Source organism: Apaloderma vittatum, unplaced genomic scaffold (assembly GCF_000703405.1).
Source record: "Apaloderma vittatum isolate BGI_N311 unplaced genomic scaffold, ASM70340v1 scaffold1365, whole genome shotgun sequence".
NCBI classification, from domain to species: Eukaryota; Metazoa; Chordata; class Aves; order Trogoniformes; family Trogonidae; genus Apaloderma; species Apaloderma vittatum.
The window spans coordinates 30,152-52,803 of record NW_009717425.1 but is presented as its reverse complement, the minus strand read 5'-3'; the positions used below and the strand labels follow the sequence as shown (position 1 = coordinate 52,803).

General features: G+C 35.9%; 1 protein-coding gene across 1 annotated transcript in view; it reads right to left on the bottom strand.

Moving 5' to 3' along the window:
* Window positions 1-660: 660 nt before the first annotated feature.
* The window catches only part of LOC104274273 (dedicator of cytokinesis protein 9-like), a gene marked incomplete at its 3' end in the record, with an annotated part of 29,549 nt that continues 7,557 nt past the window's right edge, over window positions 661-22,652 (bottom strand). Inside the window, exons 2-10 of the mRNA XM_009869865.1 lie at window positions 21,954-22,070; window positions 13,153-13,242; window positions 11,433-11,515; window positions 10,699-10,768; window positions 6,734-6,829; window positions 5,970-6,104; window positions 2,756-2,930; window positions 1,098-1,165; window positions 661-746 (exon numbers count right to left, since the gene is read on the bottom strand). Coding sequence (XP_009868167.1) covers window positions 661-746; window positions 1,098-1,165; window positions 2,756-2,930; window positions 5,970-6,104; window positions 6,734-6,829; window positions 10,699-10,768; window positions 11,433-11,515; window positions 13,153-13,242; window positions 21,954-22,070 — 920 coding nt within the window. The remainder of the gene's footprint in view (window positions 747-1,097; window positions 1,166-2,755; window positions 2,931-5,969; window positions 6,105-6,733; window positions 6,830-10,698; window positions 10,769-11,432; window positions 11,516-13,152; window positions 13,243-21,953; window positions 22,071-22,652) is intronic.

Here is a 22,652-nt window from a genome sequence, read left to right as displayed (position 1 = left end):
GTAATTTTGTTTCTGAAACAAATTTTCATAGCCTCATGTAAGTATGCTGTTGGATGCTTACAGCTCTTCCAAGGAAAACTTGATAGTATGCCCCAAATCGATTTCCAAATATAGCCATACCTAGATTATCACATAACAGCTTTTTGTGTACATGTGCAAAGTTGATTACAAAGCAGTAATGGAAAGAATTAAGTCAGCTAACCAGTTTGGGTGCTAAAAGTCTGCTAACATATTCTGACTCTATCTCTTGATGTGTTAGCTATTGTAGAATTTGGCTATAGGTAGAATTATTAGCTATAGGTAGAATTTGGTTTACTGCTTGCTCTCGGTTCACAACCTGCACTTCCTTCAGAAGTAGTTACTAGGTCAGACAGCACCTCAGAAAAGAAGGGGAGAATATTACAGAGCATGGTCAAGTAGGAAAGTTCCAGGACTGCAGGCTGTGCCACACAGAAGACAGAGTAAGCAAGTCACAGGAAGGAGTTTGGATTTTGCAGCTTCAATAGAAAAAGATCACCAGCTCCAGTCCTTATGTGATTTAACAAAAATTTCTCCCTCAAAGAACTCACAAATTTTCTGCAACACACAAGACACTGATTTAACTTAAATACATTCTGCAAATGGGCTGAGGAAGAGTTACTATGGCAATACAGGAAGTACCCATGAACTTGCCAGCTTGTTACGAACACAAGCTTCTTAAAATACATTCTCATCATTGCTGCTATTAAGCTCCTCTGGACTTCTAACTAGAAAAGCGAAAAACTTTAGTATAACTAGATTCCGACATAAGTATTTTAGCACTTACCTGCATGCAATAAAACAATACAAAATATATAGAAATAAACCCAAAAAAATCAATAAAACGCATTGTTTTCAAACAGCATGTCAGGATTTATACAAGCAACTTTAAGATAGTAGCTAGTTTGCTCCCAAAAGCAAAAAATGAAGACGCTCAATAACCACATCTATTCATAAAAGAACTTTCAGGTTTTCAAAGCACCATGAAGTAACTGGAGGCTAGAAGACAATACTTTACCCTTACTGAACGTTCATGTGGTTAACTTACATTTATACTTGATATTAACAAGATATATTACCTTGGCAATTTCAGGATAGTAGTTATCAAAACTACTTGATGAGCTTTCCATTTTGCTCTGTTCATCATCTGAAATTACAAAGCCAGATTAAACATATTTAAAAAAACCCCAAACAGTAATTTCTGATTTATTTTTATATTTTTTTAACTCCTGCCCCCTCAGAAACGACAGTTGTTAGCCCAAACAGGTTGTAGACCATGCCATTTTTTCATTTTGATGCAGTGACTTCTTGAAGGACATAATCAGTTACATAACCTGATAAAGTAGCAGTTATTCTAATCTTACTTAGAAAATAACTTTAAGACTAATGTTGATATCTACACAAGGAAATGGGATACTTCAATGCAAAAATTTACATTATTCTTTCCACTACGCATTGAAACTCAATTTCAAAACAAGTTCCCTCTGTTCATTAGATTCCCAGCTCTACTCTCCAACAGTTACTGGATTTACAAAGCAACCTTTCAGTTAGCTACAAGCATCTTACAGTTAATTGGAAACCACTGACTAAAATGTCTTTCACAGAGCTATGGGTTGCTTTTTTTTTTCTGATTTCCTTTGGTTGTAAACATCATGTTAAATTCCCGCAATCTTCACCATAAGCCTCATTTTAATCTCTAATGATTCCTTTCCGGTATATGGTGTTATTTATGTACAAAACAACCTTTTATAACTTCTTCCAGGTACTTCTGGATAGGCACATGCTTGGTCTCATACCAGCTGCCCGGCCCATCCACTCTCACAGAATCACAGACCGTCAGGGGTTGGAAGGGACCTCTAGAGATCATCTAGTCCAACCCCTCTGCCAGAGCAGGATCCCCTAGGGCAGCCACACAGGAACGCATCCAGGCAGGTTTTATATGTCTCCAGAGACCTCTGCCACAACCTCTGTGTGCAGCCTATTCCAGTGCTCTGTCATCCTCACAGTAAAGAAATTTTTCCTTATGGTTAGGTTGGACCTCCTGTCTTCCAGTTTGCGACCACTGTCCCTTGTCCTGTCACTGGACACCACTGAGAAGAGTCTGGTCCCATCCAATCTTCCTGACACTCGCCCTTTAAATATTCATAAGCACTGATGAGAACAAGAAATGCACAAGTGGTTATCAACCATACCTACATCACACTCCTTACAGATACTTGCCTCACCTACTCTTAAAGGGCTTGAGCAGAAAAGATTCTATACCCAAACAATCTATTTCAGTACTTCAGGGAAGTATTTGTGGATGAGGGAATTACATTTAAAATTAAGTCCCTCACTGCAATCACAATTTCTTATTCTTCTACCGACACTGACCACAGAACAGATTATTCCTTTTACAGCAACATTTTAAACATTTCAAAACATGTGCATCCTAAGTTTTCTCTTTTCCTTAAGCTGCCTTCATCCTGATTTTTCATTATTTCATTTTTTTTAGAGTTTGATCATTCTGATTTTTCTCTTCTGAACTTAACTCAACTGTAATCAATACAGCACAGTGCTATTTTAATGCCAAAAGGTCAAAGCTCTCATTATCTCAATCTGACAGTGAAGAGGTCTATAATTTTTAGGACCAAACAAAACAAAAAAAAAATTAGCCACAATAAAGTCTTTCTTTCCAAATGTACATATGTAGGCATCGTAACATAACTTTAGCAGCATTGCTAAAAATCCTGCTTACCTTCGTGAGACTCTCCATTTCTTTTTTCTTGCATTGCAGCCTCAAAGTTAAGCTGAAGGATTTTGTTCAGAGTGTTTATCCATTCTTCCATTTCCAGTTCGCTATCTGCAGCTAAAAGGTAACTACTCTTGTCCTGCATCTTGAGCTCAAATGCAAACCGTCTGACTTTATTATTCTAGGAGAAAACATAAAGATAATTTCTTTACATACTGCCTACTCACATACACATTTAAGATCTTCTAACACAAATTTAGTTTGGTATTTGATATTTTGAACAGGTGTATTACAATTACAATTTTTCCTCTCTGACGCTTGACCTTTTGAAGTTATTTCTACTGTCGCAATAAGTGGAAATACAAAAGATAGCAAGCCATGATTTTTCAGTTTCCCTTCATCATTCCACTTTTAGTCATTTTTAAAAAACAAAAAATCCAATTTCCAAATACCAAGTCTTCATGTACTCAGCGTGAGTTCTAGATGGTCTAAGATCTACTGATAAAAAGGCATGAAACTCTATTAATATTTGATTGAGAATCATTTGCACATCGGGATTTTATACTGGAGGTTAAATCATAACCAAGCTCAATTGTGAATGCCATGATGTTGCTAGTCTTTTAAATCTTCATCTAGTTGGGAATTGATTGCTCTTTTGTTCCGCAATCATAGTTGTCATCCTTTTACACCATTTAAATGAAGGCTTCAAATGCTACCTAGTTTGACTGATGTTGTGAGAATAAATTCACAAGTCTTAAATGAAAATTCCATATTTCATTAATTTAATTTTTTAATGATAATTCATTAGATAAATGTTAAAATAAACAGACTTAATTGGTGGGGAATTTTTTTGTTTAAGTAGATTACATGCCAAATTACATTTTAGTCTCACTATGCCTCAGATTTTTCAATTACAGACTGACTACTAGTAGGAAAAACAATCAGCTTTCTACCAAAGATGAGTTGCTGTTACAGAGGATACAAAACCAAATGCATGGACTCCAGACTTAAGGCAGTCTTCACAACTAAAATCAGTACTGAAAGTAAATGAAAAAAATCTTAAGAACAGTAACCTTTAACTTTCACAGCCTAAATCCTTGACACAGGTGGTACATATCACACTTCCCAGTTTTCACAAAACACTGAATTAGAGCAACTCTGCCTATATATATGACTGTATGTGTGAATATATACGCTGCATATATTATGTGATTGCACTTCTCTGACGCAGAGAAGTCTCAATATACTTTCGTATTAAAACAAAAGAACAACAAAAAATACCAAAATAGTATTTTGGGAATTTAGTATTTAGTCTTCCAGTATTTTTAATTCGGGGAGAGGGGAACCTGCACACATAAAAACTCCCTCAGACCCCCGCTAAACAAGAAAACGCCCCAACTCTGCCGCACACATTCAGCATTCCTCTTACGCAGGCACCGGCATGGGAGCACCACTGAGCAGAGCCTAGCTCCGTCCTTTTTTGCAGCCCCCTTCAGGTATTGATAGACATTGATGAGATCCCCCTGAGCCTTCTCTTCTCCAAGCTGAAGTTACAGCTCTCTCTACCTTTCCTCACAGGAGTCATACTCCATCCTTTTATCATCTCCTTAACCTTCTACTGGACTCTCTCCAGTATGTCAACGTCTCTCTTTTACTGGGGGGTCGAGAAGAGGACACACAACTCCCGATGCGGCCTCAGCAGCGCTCTCCAGCTGTTCAGAGGGGAAGGATCACCTCCCTCAACCTGCTGCCAGCACTCCCTCCAAAAAAATCCAGGACACCACTTGTCTTCTTGGCAGCCAGGACACATCATTGGCTCACGTTCAACTTTAGAGTCCACCGGGACACTCAGGTCCTTTTCTGCCAAGCTGTTCTCCAGCTGGGTGGCCTGTCCAGCACGTACCGGTGCCTGGGCTGGTTGTCCCCAGCTGCAGGACTTGCTGCTGCAGCGCCTTTCATTTGTACCTCCTGAAAATCTCAATGTTTTCTCAGGATGTAAGCTAATATTGTAGCACCCGCAAAAGTCTGTACCAGAGGCACAGGCCAAGAATCTGAAACAAGTCATCACCCAAGTGCGGAAAAAAAAAGCAGCCAGAAAACGCCCAGAAGACAGAGAATTTATACTATCAGAGAGAGGGGTGCCAGAGAAGCTGAGGCAGAGAAAGAAAGATATATTTTAAATGCCAGACACAGGTTTAGGAACCACTTTGTTGGTTTATTTTAAAGACACAAATCAAACTCATTTCAGTGAAGTTGGCCAGAATTGTACCCCTAAGGCAAAACAATTTGTGTAAATATGTATAAAGAACTTGCAATATGATTAAATTGATTAAAGTTTGATAATTGGCATGGAAGGTCTTACACTAAATGTGTATCCCAAAACATTATTACAGTATTTGGGAAAAAAAAAATCCTCTGCAAAGCTGTTGTATCTCTACGCATAAACCTTCAAACAACTTTACACTCAAAAAAATACTGTTTAAGAAACAGATTTTTATTAAACTTTGCCTATTCCTATCCAAGTTAACAAAAACCTAAGACCAAGAGCGTTTTCCAGGTATGCTGTGCCTAACAAAACAGTTACATGCTGTACTACAAATGCATAATAGAATCACAAGAAAAAAAAATAAATCTTTTCTTTGGCACTTGCTACTGACAAACATCTTACCAAAGCCCTTAACTTTTTAAAATAAAGAAAAGCACAGAAAAGTAACATTATAAAGGTCAAATGAAAGCATCTGGAAGGGTGACTAAATTCAATACAATTCCCACAACAAAAATCCCACACAAGAAGCCACGCAGAACATTTTACAGCTCATGTAAGCACAAAATGTAACTGAAGTGAACTTGAAACTTAAAGTGTTGTTACTTTGCCACAATATAAGTTTGGGGGCTTTTGTGTGTTTGCTTTAAAATTTTGTTTGGTATTTTTGATAAATACTTGACATCAACTAGTAGTTTATGTTCTTTCCAGAAATAAATTTTTACAATTTTATAAAATAATTAGAAGTATTTTACTATAAAAATACATTTTTTAAAAAAAATTGGCTTTCTGCCCTTTAAAATTTCATTCATTGTTTTTGCAAGATGCAGTAAGTCTAACTGTTCCTCTGCATAATAGGTATTTACATACATCTGACAAGTTTTCTGCATTTTAAAAAAAATCATTTGCTATCAAACACAGAATTAACTGGAGAACTGACAGAATAATTATAATTACCTGAACCACTCCCATGCATGAATCTAGAAATATTGATCCTTTAGGTTCTTTTGATATTTTTTCATCTTTGTAGAAATTGAGATTATAGGATCCATCACCAAGTTGGATTAAGTGGAAAAATCTTCTTTTAAATGACTACGTAAAAGAAAGGAGGAAAAGGAAAGAATTACAGCCCAAGTATTGAACAGCTTCATATTATAAAACCTATAAGTGCTATTTACACAGTACGTTATAGACAAAAACTTGTATTTACACATAACCTGATCAGTACTCTCAGAAAAAGAAACAGAAATCTTTAATTAAAAAAAAATATATTACTTAAAAACCTGTACCAAGATTGTACTTTATTATTTGAATATATTTTTGACCTACTGAAAGGTTTTCCTAACATTCTATAGTATTATGCATAATACATAATTATTGTTAAAACAACTGAAGTTTGTTTCTAAATAAAAAGGCAATACAAATAAAAAGGCATATTATATAGCCCCTTTCCTAGTAATGACACACCAGGGTCCAGTCAAGAAAATTATTTAAAACACTGGACTTCTCTCACATAGTGGATTTTTAATGCATTTTCTCTGATTTAAGTAAGATAAAAGGAACGTAAGATTTTAGAGCTATAGCTTACACACAGGCTTCCCTCTTTCATCCCATACTATTTTTTTAGCAGTAAACCATGTACGAATTGACTTCTCAAAGGCTCAATGGTATTTAATATCAGCATTGAATTTTACCACGCGTAAGACATTCTTAAAACTTACTCTCATCGTCACACTGATTGCACTATTCATGTTGCCTTTGTACAGCCATCCTTGTTTAGTTATTCCACCCTTCTGAGACCCAAGAGATGCTGCATCCTGGAGATGAGGAGTGATGGGGGAAAAAAAATAAAAGAAATGTAAGGTTTGCATCATAGCCTGAAACTGTTGTATTTATCAAAAATTTCAGCAATAATTTTTAAAAGGTGGAATAGCTATGCTTATAATGTAATGTACTATGAGTCTCTGCGGAAATTCAAAAGCTTTCTAGTTCCATATATTTTACTTAAAGACTAAGGATGAGACTGACCCCATCTAACTTTTGATATGTAACCTGGCCACTTATACAGGCTTTCTCTATCAAGATGAATCCCACTGAAACAGGGAAAAGAGGGAAATTTCAAAACATTTACTTACATTTACTTTGTAAGCTTTTTTATATATTCTGATCTTCCAGGGCAAGAATTTTTACCCATTTCCATTACCGGAGAGAATAATGTGAACTCACACTTACCCAAAACTTGAATCGAGATTTCTCAAACCATTTTGGTTTTTGTATTATTTCAAAGAACATTACTTAAGAATTTACAGAGAACTGAATTAAATCTGCCTTTCACAGATCAGAATCAAAGCTTTCTAAAAGAGAACAAGACCAAACTTGGCAGTAAATGCAAGTTCACAATCAGCAGAGGTAACGCCTGCATCACACGTCAGACCTGCTGCCTGTTCACCATCTCCATCTGCCAGTTGACGGGACTTAAGAACTACAGCAAAACCCAGAGGACGTTAGCAACTACCAAAAAAGCAATTAATACTCTACTATCAAAACCAAATTGAAAATACAGATTTATGATTGCCACAGATGAAAAATGAAAACAGCAGTTCAGGCAATCTTTTAGAGCTGTACCAACCTGACTTCACCATGGTTTCCAGTTGAGGTAACCCATTTTGACACAACAAAAACATTAATGAATGAGATGTGCCGGAAGATTTTTCAACCATCTAGAGGAGAAATATTCCTGATAATTTATTACTCAAACAGTTATTCAAAAATTAGCTAAGTATCCAGTTGAAAACAAAACCATGAAACTTCCTCAAGTGCCTCAATTACTTTTTCTAAGTCCTTTTCTCAGCAATTAAGAGAATATACAATAAGAAGTGATTACATACGGGGGATTAATATAGTTAACTGATTTACAGCTTATTTAGTCTGTATAGTTTGCATATTCATATGCATATGCACATGTGAACTTCAGAAAAACTGCAAACAGAAGGCAAAAAGATAAATCAATCTGTTCCTCAAAAAGTTCTACTCAGCTTGACACTACAGAAGTCAGGACCAGTAAGGAAGACATGGTCACCAGCTACCAGAGCATCTGGTATAATGTCCCAGAAGCACAGCCCAGAAATACTCAGTAAATTTTCATATACCTCAATGAATCTCACTATTTCAGCAATACAGTCTACTTGTTTCACATTTTCAAGTCATTAGCCCTATTCTATTACTGAGATAACCATTTTTCCTGTACAACAATCAAGACAGAGAGACAAAAACTTAAACCACTGGGTTTCCAACTCTGATTCTCTAACTCCACCAGTGGGAGTCATCCCTAGGGAAAGGATGGTTTAAAACCATCTTTACAAGTCTAAGATGATAAGTAGGTGATGAGTTATTATCAAACCTTGACACAAAACAATCAATACTTTCCTGTGATTTCACAAAGCACACATAGGATTGCCTGGCGGGACATGAATTCCTTCATTAACTGTGTTAACAAAAATTAAGATTTAGCTCTATTAAGACTCTTTTTTTCCAATTCAAAGTCTCTGCAGTGTGCTGTTTCCCTACCGTGTTGAACTGCATGATGTCTCCTAACAACAAAACTGTCTGTTGTTTGAGCCTCTCTAGCTACACTGTTTCTTTCTGTCAGGCAGAATTCCTGCCTGCAGAGCCAAAAAGCTACTGAATCTTTCCAGCCCCACCACCTGTTAACACAACGGAATCCAGAACCCTGTCATTAACACGTGACTTTTACACTGAAACATACTTCCTGTTCCCAACTGGTAAGTTAATTTCCTCACTTTTATTGTTAATGCTGCATACTGCATTTCACTTTTTTTTTAATGATCTTTCCCACAATCTGGGCTCCAAAGTTTATTTCAACAGCAACTGTTTCAACAAAAGCAATTCCTTATCTTGATCCCATACCCCAGGCTGATTCAAAAATTCCATTTACAAACATCAACCCGATGACCTGACAGCCCAAATTAATTTTAGGAAGGTAATTCTCTGCATTTTAACAGGGCAAGATTAAACTTGATCTGGTTTTCCTCTAATTTTTAATCATTTGCAGCTTTTTGCTTTCTATCATTCTCTTAATGAAACAGCTTTCTTAAAAAACAAACCAAACCCCCCCAAAAAACCCCAAACAAATCATAAAAGAAACAATAAGACCATTTTAATCTGAAAAAATAAGAACTTTTAATCTGAGATTTGCATATATGCTTTTTTGGCATACAAGGAAGTTAATGTTTGAAAGAAAAAACCCAGGCATAATTGTTCTCTTGAGGAAAGAATTTATGGTGTTCCCCCCGCATTCCCATTAAGCTCCCTTTTCTTTCTAGCAAGCTTTTTTCTCGTGTTTTTATTTTAAGTTCCTGAGTTTAAGATTAACAGACCTCTTCCCCAGTGACTCTACCTCTGACAGAGACATGATGTTCCTGCCTGCTCTAACAGGAAACTGGGCAGAAGGAAACAGGGAAACCTCCCCATTTATACTTCCTAGTGAAAAACAGACCTACTTGATAACAGCCAAGCTACAGTTTTCCAGTGTTTAACTAACCCTAGGCACAGCTATTCTTCCTAATAACAATCACAGTCGATTATATTGCCATTTCATTTTTCTCGTCTTGGACTCACTTCTGTTGTCAGAAATATTACCACAGTAAACAATGCAAAGTGCTTTTAATTTCAGTATAACAGACAACATAATTACTCCCATCTTACAAATAGGAAGATTTGGAAACAGATGCATGAAATTATTTGTTTAAATATCACAGTGCAGATTAACAGTAATCCTGGACAAATAGCATCCTGAGACTATCTGTTCAGAAATCTATCTATTCAGAAATCTATCTATTCAGATGCACTTCTCGGAATATTTTTTCCCATTTAATCCAGGAAAACTTGTAAGTAACTACTTTTAGTTCATATGCAGCAGTTCTGAATCCAAGGAATTTAAAAGCAAAGTAATAGTCAAACATTGAAAAGAAAGCATTGGCATTTAAACACTGTGTTCTGAAACAGAGTGAGGTAAAATGAAATAAATCACACAAATAACAGAAGCAGTTACTGAAAAAAGTCTTTGGCGTTTGAAACATACTTAAAAAACGCTCGAGGCTATAGATGTCTCTGGTTTCCCTAAGCCAATAATAAAAAAGAAAATACCTTGAGAATTTTAGTCAACTTTTTTAGCTTTTGTTTCTGTGGCGGATCTCCAAATATCCCACACTCAATTTCGTGACAAAGTAATCTTAACTCACACTGTATACTATATTGTCATGTTTAAGTGTGTGTACTGTCACACTGGAACAGATTCACTTAGGATTCTACTCAACTTTGTGATTTAACTGCATGAAATATTTCTCTCTATATGCCTGTCTATACAGAAACAGTGTAAGACAAGACAGATTTTATGAAAGCTGAGGGATTATACATCACCAAGTATTAAAACTTCAGTTTCACTATCTGTCAAAACTTGTTCTGCTCCCACTACAGATCTCAGGAGTACAAGGCCATTTGAAAGGAAATAGGTAAAATAACTAATTTTTTTTTTTTCCCTGTCAGGCTGTTCAAGATAATCTCTGTTTTCATTTACCTACATCAACACATAACCCAACTGGTAACCTCTCCTTATCAAACATTCTTTATCAAAAGCAACAGAAATAAGGAATTACTATTATCTCACCTCATCTTTATCTGCTTCTTCATCCACTTCATATAAATGAACTGGAAGCTTCTCCGATTTTGTCCCTTTGCTATGAAAGAAAAAGCTTCTAAAATACTAGGAATTTTGAGATTAGTTACAGATTTTATAGCTGCAAAATTAAAGATGTTATTTTCCTAACTGAAGCATAAGAGTAACTGAGCAAAAGCATGTATTTTCATGAAATTTATTTCCTATCCAGAAATTTTCCCAACTTGCAGATCTGGCCACAGTCTTTATTTTGTTCTGCTTGTCACCGTCCTCAAGTGTACCTGGAGAGAACCAAGTGCCTTCTCATAGTTTCTACTCCCTAATCTACTAGAGAGTTCCAAAAGTTCCCTTTGAAGCTACAAAAACAGGGTATCACCATTTTAGTTTCATCTAAACACAAGCCTGTTTTAGTTACAATACTTACATTCCCATTGTCAATGATACAATTTCTTGTTTAGACTTGTCTATTAATAAGGCAGAGTTATTAAAGTAACTTTGCAGAAAATGGCTTAACAAGATTTTACACCTTCAAGTTCATCAGCATAAAAGTCAACCGAGAGATCCTTATCACACCTAGTGACTATTAAACACTGATATATTATATTTCAAATTACATACAAAGGTATTTATTACAGAAAGGTACCAATACATGTAATACTAATAATGAGTTAGAATTTCTCACAAATTCAAAAATACTTTACTATACCAGTAGATAATATACTTACTTTGGAAGCTGTCGAAACTCTCCTGAGTAATCTTCATATCTATAGTTAACAACATGCCAGTCTGAATTGTAGGTTTTGATACACTGTTTTAATGAAAACCAAATATCAATATTAATTGGAAGAGGATTAGCAGCATTCCCTAGACACATACACAAAACGAAATCTCTTAAACTAGGGCTGTTTGTGAACTACTATGGTTACATGTTGATCTCTGAATATTCTGTATACTTCCACTCTTTTGCAATACAGTCTAGTGTACTATAGCTTTTTGCCACAAGTGATATGTTTCAATAAGATGATATCATCTGCTAGACATGTATCTCATAAAATCAGAAAAAGGGGAATACACTCAGCATCTGGATTAACTATCTTCAGCTGTCTGAAAAGTTAAAGCAGCATTTCACTGCAGCTGAAAACACGACTGAGCCTTTAAAAAACTCAGTATGAAGATATTAAAATAGAATGTTCAATCTAGTACATACAGATACAGAAACACTAAAACCATATTTTCCTTAAACTTATACTTTTGGAGCAATTAAATTAATATTTTTATTTAAACTACATGCTCCCAGCTGTTGAAAAGCAATTACGTCATTACTGTCTGGACTAGATCATGGGAAAATCCACTTTACTCCACCCATACTGCTACACCACTGAAGTACTGATTTATCCTGGCTTTGACTGTATTAACATTAAACTGACAAAATATATTGCCAGAAACTGCACAGTACAAAATTTTCTATGGTACGTGAATAGACTTAGATGCCCACAATCACAGCATCTAATAATTCAAAAGTATTTTCTTTACATTTCAAAATACAAAGTTAATACTTGCCAAGCAATTACTTCTAAAGAAATTCAATAAACTCCATAAATTACCTACAACATTCTTCTCTCCTTGTCTACCTTCTTCAACTTAGAGCTGCTTAAGTTTGATGTCAAGGAGAAAACAGTTTGCAGCTTGAGATAAATTCAACTATTTGAAGTTATTTCAGTTTTCTTGGAATTAAAAGACATTTACTTGTTTCAGAGGTTAAAATGTCACCTTAAAGTATATCAGTAGGAAACCAGTAGATAATATGAAAAGGACAAAAATTTTAAACCTTTCATTTCTAAAAGGTTTCAACAAGGCACTAAAAGAAACATCACAGTTAGAAAAAAGGGAATACCAAACAACCAGTTATAAGAAACTTTAGAGCTGAGGATGTTTCTTCTGCATATAGCACAGAAACTGAGCAATTGTTATGAATTTTGGCCTCTACAGGTGTTACAGTAACAAACCCCTCTGTTCTAGCAAACTCTACAAGACTATTATGAACAAACACAGAAAGAGTAGTGTGAAGCACTTTATCAGGAAAAGCAAGTCACAATGATTCACTCTGGATTTATTATTGCTTTCAGTGTTATGTACGGAAATCACCCACGTTCATCTGGGAAAGCCAAAAGCAAACGGAAGGTAGGGGAGGAGCATCTGCATAAGCAAATTACACAAAATAATTCACAACTATCCTGTATGCTTTCTCTTTCAGCCACTAATGGAGGAAATATTAGCTTTTCCTGGAAATTTTCCCTTGAAATCATTGACAATAAATAGCAATAAATAGTTAATGTTGTTTTTCAGGGTTTTTTTCCCATTCTTTAAATGGTAAAACAAGCAGAAGAAAAACAATTTAGGTAAAATATTGTTATTACACACAGTTATATGCCATTCCAATATTACCTCAGTTACAAACAAGCTTTGAGCTTCCTTCTCTGCATTTTCAGGGACTGTTGAACGAATATATCGACTCTGCCGCTTCAGTAATGTTGTCTGATAAACAACAAAAACAAATAATGAAATTTGCAATTAAAGGAAAGATGACTCATTATCACAACGTTCAGTTATATGACTATTACTAAGAGAGAAGCTTCGCAGAAAACATCCTATGAATACACTATGTTTCAGAATAGCTAATTAATGAGAACTTGATTCAAAGAATGCTTCTTCTTTCACAGCAACAGCAAGACTGGAATCAGTAAGAAATAAATGCCATAGCAAAGCGTTTTCTTCTATTTTGTTAACGTGGGCAAGAATATGCAAGTAAAAATAATTCCACCATGACAACATAAATTCAATGTTTTCAAGACAGTCATTAAGGTAATATTATTACTACATAGAAAAACTATTACTCAAGAAAAGTAACAAACTTGCAACAAAATAAGAAGGGTCAATTGCAGATCTCAGCTGGCAAAAAATGAGACTTGTACTGTTAACGTGAAGATGTAGAAGTAAGGCCTGGTATACACTTCAGCCTATCAAATCAGAACTCATCTCTATCCTATGCTGCAGTTCAGAGAGGCAGAGAGAGAAGCTGCCCGAGAGCATGAAATCTCCCCGTGGCCACAAAATTCTGCTCCTCAGTTCAGCACTGAAGTAAGCCCTGGGGTACTTATAATGTAAAAGATGAGAACGTTACAAAAGCTTCCAGACTGCAAATGGAAACAACTACACAGCAAAAGAAATTATTTTTCCCTATATGGAAAGGAATCCCACAGCTTAGGTCATGAGACACAGATAAAAGAATTTGCATAGTCTAGACGTGGAAAGGGATTACAATCTCTGACCTGTTACCTATAGTCCACACCTGCAGCAGGAAAGGTCAGATAAAAATGTGAGTTGAAAAAACTCTACATACGTCAAAATGAAAGGATACACAAGTACATGAGCTTATCTCTGTTGAGAGTTTGATCCATAAGGTGATTACTTCTGCCATTACCAAAAGCTCACCCCATTATCTGGGGAGGGTGTGTGAAGCTACCATATTAAAGAACAGTAAAGATTTAAAGAAAAAAAAAAAATCCCATAGTCACAGTCAAGTCATTCATCTAGTCCAGAACACTGCTGAAAAGTGTCAATGCTAACTGCTTGGGTGACGGGGAGGTATTAAAAGCTAAAAACACAAACCCCAAAATATTTCATGGGACCAATAAGTCCTGCAATACATAGTTTTTTCAAAAAAACCAAACAACCTGCAAGAAGATGCTCATTCATGTGCTAACAGCATATAAGATTTAAGTTCTCTGAATTCTCAAAACATAGTCCTTATTTCAAATCATACTGAGCTTGAAGTATTTCTTTTTATAAGCTCTGGGAAGATAGATTATTAAGAATACTAAGCTACACTGTAAGAGCTAAAGGCCAGAAAGTCTAGATTTTCTTCTCAGCCTGAAATAGTCAGATAGGAAATTCTTTATAGTTTATACAATACGTAAATATGTAATATAATATATTTTCTATAAGCATATACAGGTAGGCTATGCTTTTTTAAAAAATATATATTATTTTTTTAAAGAAAACAGAGAGAAAGGTGTCATATTTCCAGGCACTTCTCATGGGAAAGCCATAAACTCATGAATCAAGTCCTATCGCTAGAGTGGAATAAAGAAGATTTAACTACTGGTGCATACTTTCAGAAGATCTGCTGCTGTTCTCCTGCTACACAACACAATAGTTAGGAAGGACAAACTTTCTTCACAACTACATGGATTGCGCTGTTTCACAGAAGAGACATGTTTCAACTTTCTGGGTCTGAGTTACCATTCGATTTATGGCAGCATCAGGAACAACAGAGTGTTTGTCTCATACTCTCAGAGAAGATGTAAAAAAAACCGCGTCAATTGCTCTGCTGTTGAGCTAAGGAAGACTGCTTTTAACACCAGCCACTACTGAGGCACACAATTAACAGACTCCTTTTATTGATACCAACTTCCAAGTGAGCCCCAGGGATTTAGCGTAGTAGCACGATCTACCGAGGTTTCACAGAAGGCAACAGCAGAACGGACAGTTCATCAATTCTCACGGCCAAGGAATACTGGCTACTCAAAAATCTGACCAAATACGGATAGAGAATCTGTCTACAACTGGTGCAGCCTGCCATGGATAGAGTTTAAGATTTTCAAACTCTTTCTGTCACAGGATTGTGCTTGTTAGTGAGACTTACTGTTACTTAGGATTCGGGAGTGTATAACCAATTTGAAGTTAGATTTCTCATTTCACTTATCTCGAGCCAGAAGGTGTTTTCATGTTCTTGACAGTTTTAGCAAATGACTCTTTCTGAGGTTAAAAAAATAAATATATTTTACTGATGTCAAAATCTGGCAAGCAATTTTCTGAGTTGGCCTAGTTCTCCTTCATCATGCTTTAGGGCAAAATAATATCAAGATGATGAGGATTCTTGAAGTGGACAAACATACTTGCAGGTAGCACTAAAGAACTGCCAAAAGACAGCCAAGTATTTTGTAGTCACAGCATGGTGTGTACATACGTATGTAAAATAAATGCACAAATATGTAGTTATGGCGGCCCTTTTCCAGGTCTTGGTTTATACAAAAGTCAATGTTGCAAAGTGTGAATCAACAAAATCAGTTTTTAGCTCTATCAAGATGAAAAAGAAGCACCTGTAAATTTTTCATGCAAAAATTTTTAATTTAAAAATAAAATATCCCAAACCAAATCACATACAAAGAAATAGCTCTCAGTAGTTCTCAATAATTCTTAATAGTTCATTTGGGGAAATAAGATGTCAACTACATTTCTATAGTAAAAAGTAATCACAGATCTTAAATTTCCAACATTTTTTCTAGTGTATGAAGGTATCTTTAGTCAGTAATTCTACACCGAACAACAGTTCCAGACATAGATATTTTGGAGGAAAGGACTACAATAGATGTAGGTGTGAGGCAGAAGCCAGACAACACACATTCCTCAAAACCATTTGACCTGTCTTCAGACATGTCCCTTTTGGTTCGTTTTTCCTTAGCTTTTGCTTCTCTCCCTCCCGTGTTTTTAACATGGGTGGTTTATATTTTTCTCTCCACTTTGGAAGTGTTCAAGCCATTTCTGTCATCTGACAAGGTTCTCTACCTGCTCTGTAAATTTGACAATGTCCACCTGGCAACAGTGCTCTTATTCTACACAAGTTTCAGCAGCCCGGTGAAGCGAGAAAGTACAAAATATTCCTGTTGACACCATATATTCACTACCAAACCCCGTTCTTAAAAATTATTTCTTCCTCTTCACATGCTCTTTCTAGTGTTGGCTGCTGAATGTGAGCTAGTAAAATTTTCCCCAAAAGCCACTTCGCCCTCCACATTCCTTTAGGATGCTTGAAATTATGCAAAAATTGAAAAAAATTGAAATTATGAAAACACTGGGAAAGAAATTTTTAAAAAGCCACAAGAGTGTACAAGTCGGATTTTTTTAATGTGTGTGTATATAAAAATATAACATCAATGGGCTTTATTAACCAAGTCCTATGTTTTCCTGGTAAAATAGAGACTGTGGAAAAATCAGCAAAAATTGAAATAATAGTACAGGGTAACAATCAACAGACACATACCCAGGCTATCCTTACTTTAGATGATGTTACACAGAGACAAGTGCTCAAGAAGCAGTGACAGATATTGTTTTAAAAGACTCGATGTGAAAGATGGCACGCTGTATATTAGATCATTGCTTTAAAGTTACTACATGCCAGAAGAGACTTATCAGTCGTATGGGAAGTCAGAAGCTGTATTGTAAGGTAATTTCCAAACAAAGTTGAAGTCTTGATTTGGAACAGTTGGCTAAAGACTCAAGGAAAAGCACAAAATAGATACCAAAGGTAAAAAAGTCAGAGTGAAACTTCTTTAAACATTTCACAATGTTATTGCATTTTGACCAGTTTACTTTGTGCTCTCTAAAATGAGAACATTACTTGAAAAATTTTTTTGTTTGTTCCTTCTTCTCAAGAGGTACTTTCCTGTACAACGACCTGGTTTTACTTTTATTTGTGTAAAGTTGTCATAATATCTCTTTTCAGAGGTACCAAAATGGTGGTAACTTCAAAGCTCCAAGTGAAAGTGTGCTAAATCCATGTGGCTCAAAATCAAACGTAACAAAGGGTGAAACAATGTGTAAGCTAAGCAGCAAAACACCTTCAACATAGCAATTGGATAACTTTAATTTGGGTAGGACAGTACCCAGATTTTATTTTCTACAAGTAAACTTATGCTGTATTGGCATAAACACTTCCTATAAGGATGGAGGTCTTTATTTTAAAACAAAAGCATTTAGATACAAGATGTCTCTTTGCAAAGTAATCAATAGTATAGTTTTGGGCTGAAGTTTCTTTTACTAATTTACAGTCTATGCAGTTAATTTAAACATCACCAATTTTGCAATCATTGAGCATATGATTTAATGCAATCCATGAAGGTGATGTTTTTTAAACTCATGGGACCTACTTATGAAGCCATTTCTTTACTGAGTAAATTACTGACATTCAGGTAACCTGGAATAATTACAAAAAGCCATGAAGAGGCACAATACTGAACACAAGAGCACCTGATGGTAATAGTCCTTCAAGGTTATGATAGAGAAGAGATATAGCCTTGAACGACTGACAACGTTATAATTAAGAGTAGCAAGAATATTAACAGGGGATGTTCCAATGGGTGGTAGGAAATGGTTCTATCATCTTAAACACATTATATGGGAGCCATAATGAAAATATGACAACAAAAAAGCAATTAGAAATGAACAGACTACAAAGCACAAGGGCACTGAAATTTTAGACAGTCTAATTAGTAAGAAAGTAAGCAAACTCAGTGATGTTAACAGTAAAAAGGATCTCCAAAAGCGACTGCACCTACAAATTTGATGAGAATTTGCAGAGAACTCAGAATTTGAGCTTGTGAAAGGCAACTGAAACAATCTTGAAGTGGTAAACTGAAAAATGACCCAATATGCGGGAGAAAGTTACTGAAGAGCTCTTCTGCAAACTACAGAAAAGCAAAGCTTGTTATTATTTTGATATAACAGCATTAAGGAAAATGTAGAAACTCGAAAGAAAAAAAAATATAAGTCTACTTATTTGAAGATCAGCATGAAGCAGGACAAAAGTCATGCTTTTCTGAAAAGTAAATGAGCTGCTACCAAATACACACAAAACAAGAGAAAACAGGATTCATAACCTCACCTAACCAAGTTTAGGATGAAGGCAAATGCAGTTAAGTGGAAATCTGGAAAGGTTCCTGTAACTAGATCAGCTGGCTGAAGAACAATCCTTCAATCTTTATGAGTTTTCCCAGAGCAGAGCATTTTCTGCTCCATCCTTGCCCAAATACTTCCTTGGTAGTGATTTGAGCTTAGAACTAAGGCTGACAGCATGTTTGGAGAACAGTCACAGCTGAACAGAAAAAGGTGACTTGTTTTCCACCTTTCTCTCACTAGGCAAATAACTTTCACAGGAGAAAAAAAGGAAGAAAAACAAGCTATATGGTGTTCAAATAAGTCAGTTACTGTGTAAGCTTTCTTTCCTGATATCGACCAACAATTCACATCGGTTTCCCTTTCTTTAATGTTTAGCTTCTCTGAGGTGGCAAAAGTTACCAGCTGAACATGGCACTGACCATGACTACAGAACAAGACATTAAAACATTTGTTAGAAAAATCTTGCTTCTAAATTCCTGCAAGTACCATTACTAATTATATGAAAAACACATCTATTGAATTAAATTTCAGTTATCTAACTTCATTACCTGAAAAAAAATATAAACCCAAGGAAAAAAAAAGTTATCCTAATTAACCACAAACATTCATCTGCAATTTCTCCCAAAGTAATTTCAACTTTTGCACAAATTCAGTAGTGGTATCAATCTGCCTCAAAACTGTAGCTTCTTCTGTAATCTACTGAAAATTTTAGGAGTGATCTCTAGTGCTGAAAAATATTTTCGGTGCCAATTTAAATGCTAGTTTTAAGGCCATGCTGGTAACAAAACAGCCTTACTCTTAACGTCTTTGTAAATAAACAGGGCTTGGCTTCCTTTTTAGGCAAGTGTTTTTTAGATTGTAATCAGTTTAACCTAAGCATGAGGAAAAACTTTGTGAAAATACAACCTGAACTCTCTAAGAGGAAATAGCTTGAACAGGTTTTTAGACAATGGTAGGAGTTTCCACCTAGATGACTGTTCTAAGTGTATATACAGGTAGTTCAAAATACTCTAGCTCGCTATTTTAAGTCCCACCTGGTGTGGGACAAGGGCAGTACCAAATCTCTAGACCAAGGCTTACCAAGAGCTTCCTGCACATTGTGTGATCACAACAAATTAGGATAAAGAATTAAACAAATATATGTGAAGCAGAACAGCAAATAGAAAATAGCCCATTATTCAAATGATTCAATTGATACTGGCATTATCAATATATCAATTGATATTGGCCATAACAAGGCTAATGGTTTTAAAACTGTAAATACAATTATGGAAAACTGCACAGGGTTAAAAGGTTTAACATGCAAAAAAAAAAAATCCTAAGCACATAAGAGATTTCTGTTCTCTGACTTGGTAATATTTTCTTAATACACTGAATGGTAGTAAGCTTGTGAAAGAAAATCATAGAAAGAAAAGTTTCACAGCATAATAATAAAATTTGTAGTACAAATCAGTCTTGATATAAACCAAATATAAAATGAGGCTCTGACAAGGACTATGTAGGGGAAATCCAGAATCTATATTCAGATATTACGGCCGGTTAGCTCAGTGGTTTGAGTGCAGTGCTGACAACAATGACCGAGGTCGCGGGTTTGATTCCCGCTCGGTCCCCATGTGTTGCCTGGTCTAGTCAAGAGGTGGCGTCCCTGCCCACAACAGGGAGGTTGGACTAGATGATCTCTAAGGTCCCTTCCAGCCTAGGCCATTCTATGATGATGATGATGATGATTACACCAGCGAGGTATAAAGAAACAGGAAATCTGTCTTATACTGCAAAATTGTGACTACCTGAAGGAAAACTTCTGATGTAACATACTGTAATGACTGCCTCAGTGAAAATCTGACCATGGACTCCAAACAATGGATGACAAAAGGTATTACAGTTTGTGAACAAAATTCAGCAACTGAAGGATCAGATTGAGAACTATGGACTAGCTGTAGTTGCGAACTGCAGGTTAAGAATTGCAGAAGGAGCCACTTGAAACGGCAGAGAAACACTACACAAGTCTCACAGACTGCTCAAACAAAATATGCAAGGGTATTCTTGATAGGTTTGTTTCTTCTCCATTGTTAATTCGGAGCTGTACACCAGAATGACCCCTAGGAGGTGAACTAGTCAATTAGGTTAGAATACACTTAGCAGAAGTTTCCTTGATTCCTCTTGATCTGAGATCATTAAGAACGACATTGCAGCTGGGGATCTGGATGGTATAACCTACTTGCACTCTTCAGTCCCCAAACCCTGGTTTAGGGTATCATCACGAGCAATCTAGCATTTGAACACTCGTGGCACTGGATAAAGTTCACAAGCAGTACAACCTCCTTTGCTAAGAAGCCTTACCCGCGGTCCTTCAAACCTTCACACGTGACTGAGAACACGTGAAGCCCAAACTACTCCCAAAATACCTGTACCTTGCTAAAATGATTTTTTTATAGCTCAAAAGTGAGAAGGCCACAGAGTTATCTGTGTAAGAACAAGTGAAAATAAAGCACATAGACTATATGAAAAACACAGTCCAGGTGCACTCTGGTAAATACTTTAATAGGCCAGGGAGAATTCATGGAAAAACTCAATGCATGTAATTTATGGGACTTTATATGGCCTTCTGCAGAAATACACCAGCTCATCATCAACTTTGGCCAGGATAAACAGAGACTTAGCTTCAACTACTTGGCTGAATAAAGTTTTTGGCTTTTCAGGTACTTTTTTACAGAATTCTAAGGTATTCAACTATGATATACCCCTAGAAGTAGCTAATTTACAGACAATTCAGATGTCTGCATACTTTTCAAATATAGGTAGACATTTTGACTGCAGTTAAGGGCATGTGTAAGAGAGACTTTCCTCATTATTTACACCAGTTCCTCTCTTTAAGATGTTTGGTGGTTATCCTAACTGGATTTACAACAATACTCAGAAAGGTGTACTTAAATAAACTATTTATTTGAACGTGGTTATTTTATAGAAATATATCAAGACGATCACAAATCTTGGTTAAGTCTGGCTTAATCAAGTCAGAGACCTGTTATGCAGTGGATATTTTGCTCAAATCCAATTCTGGCTGGTAACATGCAGCTCTGAGTAACAGCTTTCATTCAAACAGGTTCATGCCCTTCCCTGCTAAGATGAGGGTGGGGGGAGAAGTCATAAATCTAAGAATTAAAGCGTGACAAAAAGCAGATGATTTTTTTGAACGAACATCACGTGATTTCCTACATCTGAAAGGGAAGTACTTAAAAATGACTGATCACCTAATTCAAAAGGCAGTAAAATGGCTGATTTGCAGAAGTATACCTCGTAATCTTAACGGATGAAGAAATTGTGCTATTTCTTGTTCTGTAAGCTGACAGAATAAATTGAGCAGTATAAAAAGATTCATGGCAAAGAGTTTTTTAATTTTTTTGGTAAAGAAAATTAAAAACCAAAGAAATAAGAAGTCATAACTACTACTGCTAAAGATAGGTCTTAAAAAACAAAAGGAGCAGGAGGAGAGGGCAGAATTAAATTACCTGGAAGTCATCATAAGGGAACAGTAGCATCTCACGTAAAGCATCATTCAAAATCTGTGTTTTCCTCTGAACGATGACATTTTCATAGTCTATTGGTTCTATAAGCTTTGGTTTTGCCTGGGGAAAAGTAAAAAAAAAAGGAAAATAAATTCAAGTATGTTGAGGAAAAATTACAACTGTTGACTCACTTTAAAAAAATCACTCTTTAAAGGTAGAAAAAGATTTCATACATCAAAAACTTAGAGCATTCAAAACACTGACTTTATGTCACACTATACTGTGTGGATAAGTGCAACTGATAAGTACAGAGACAAGCAGGCTATTTACTTCAGAAGGAAGAAACAGAACTATTTCACAAAATACACTAAGCCAGAGCTTATCAGAATAATCACGTATGTATTTTCACTGCAAAAAAAAAAAAGAAATTAATACTCTCTTATGTTGGTGGTGACCTTTGCATGATACTTCCCAGAAAGCTCTGATATGGGTTTATCAGGAATTAAAACAAACTTAATTTAATCTCAGATTGAGCTTTCTTTCAGTTAGGTAGTAACCTGCAGTAGGTGTCAGCTAACAGACATTCCTCCTCCATTCCACCCCAGTTGGGTGGGGGTTTTTCTCAAAATTCTTACAGGCCATTTGCTTCCTCTTAACTGCATGAGTAGCATTCTTCAGTTACAATGCACTGAGTCACCATTT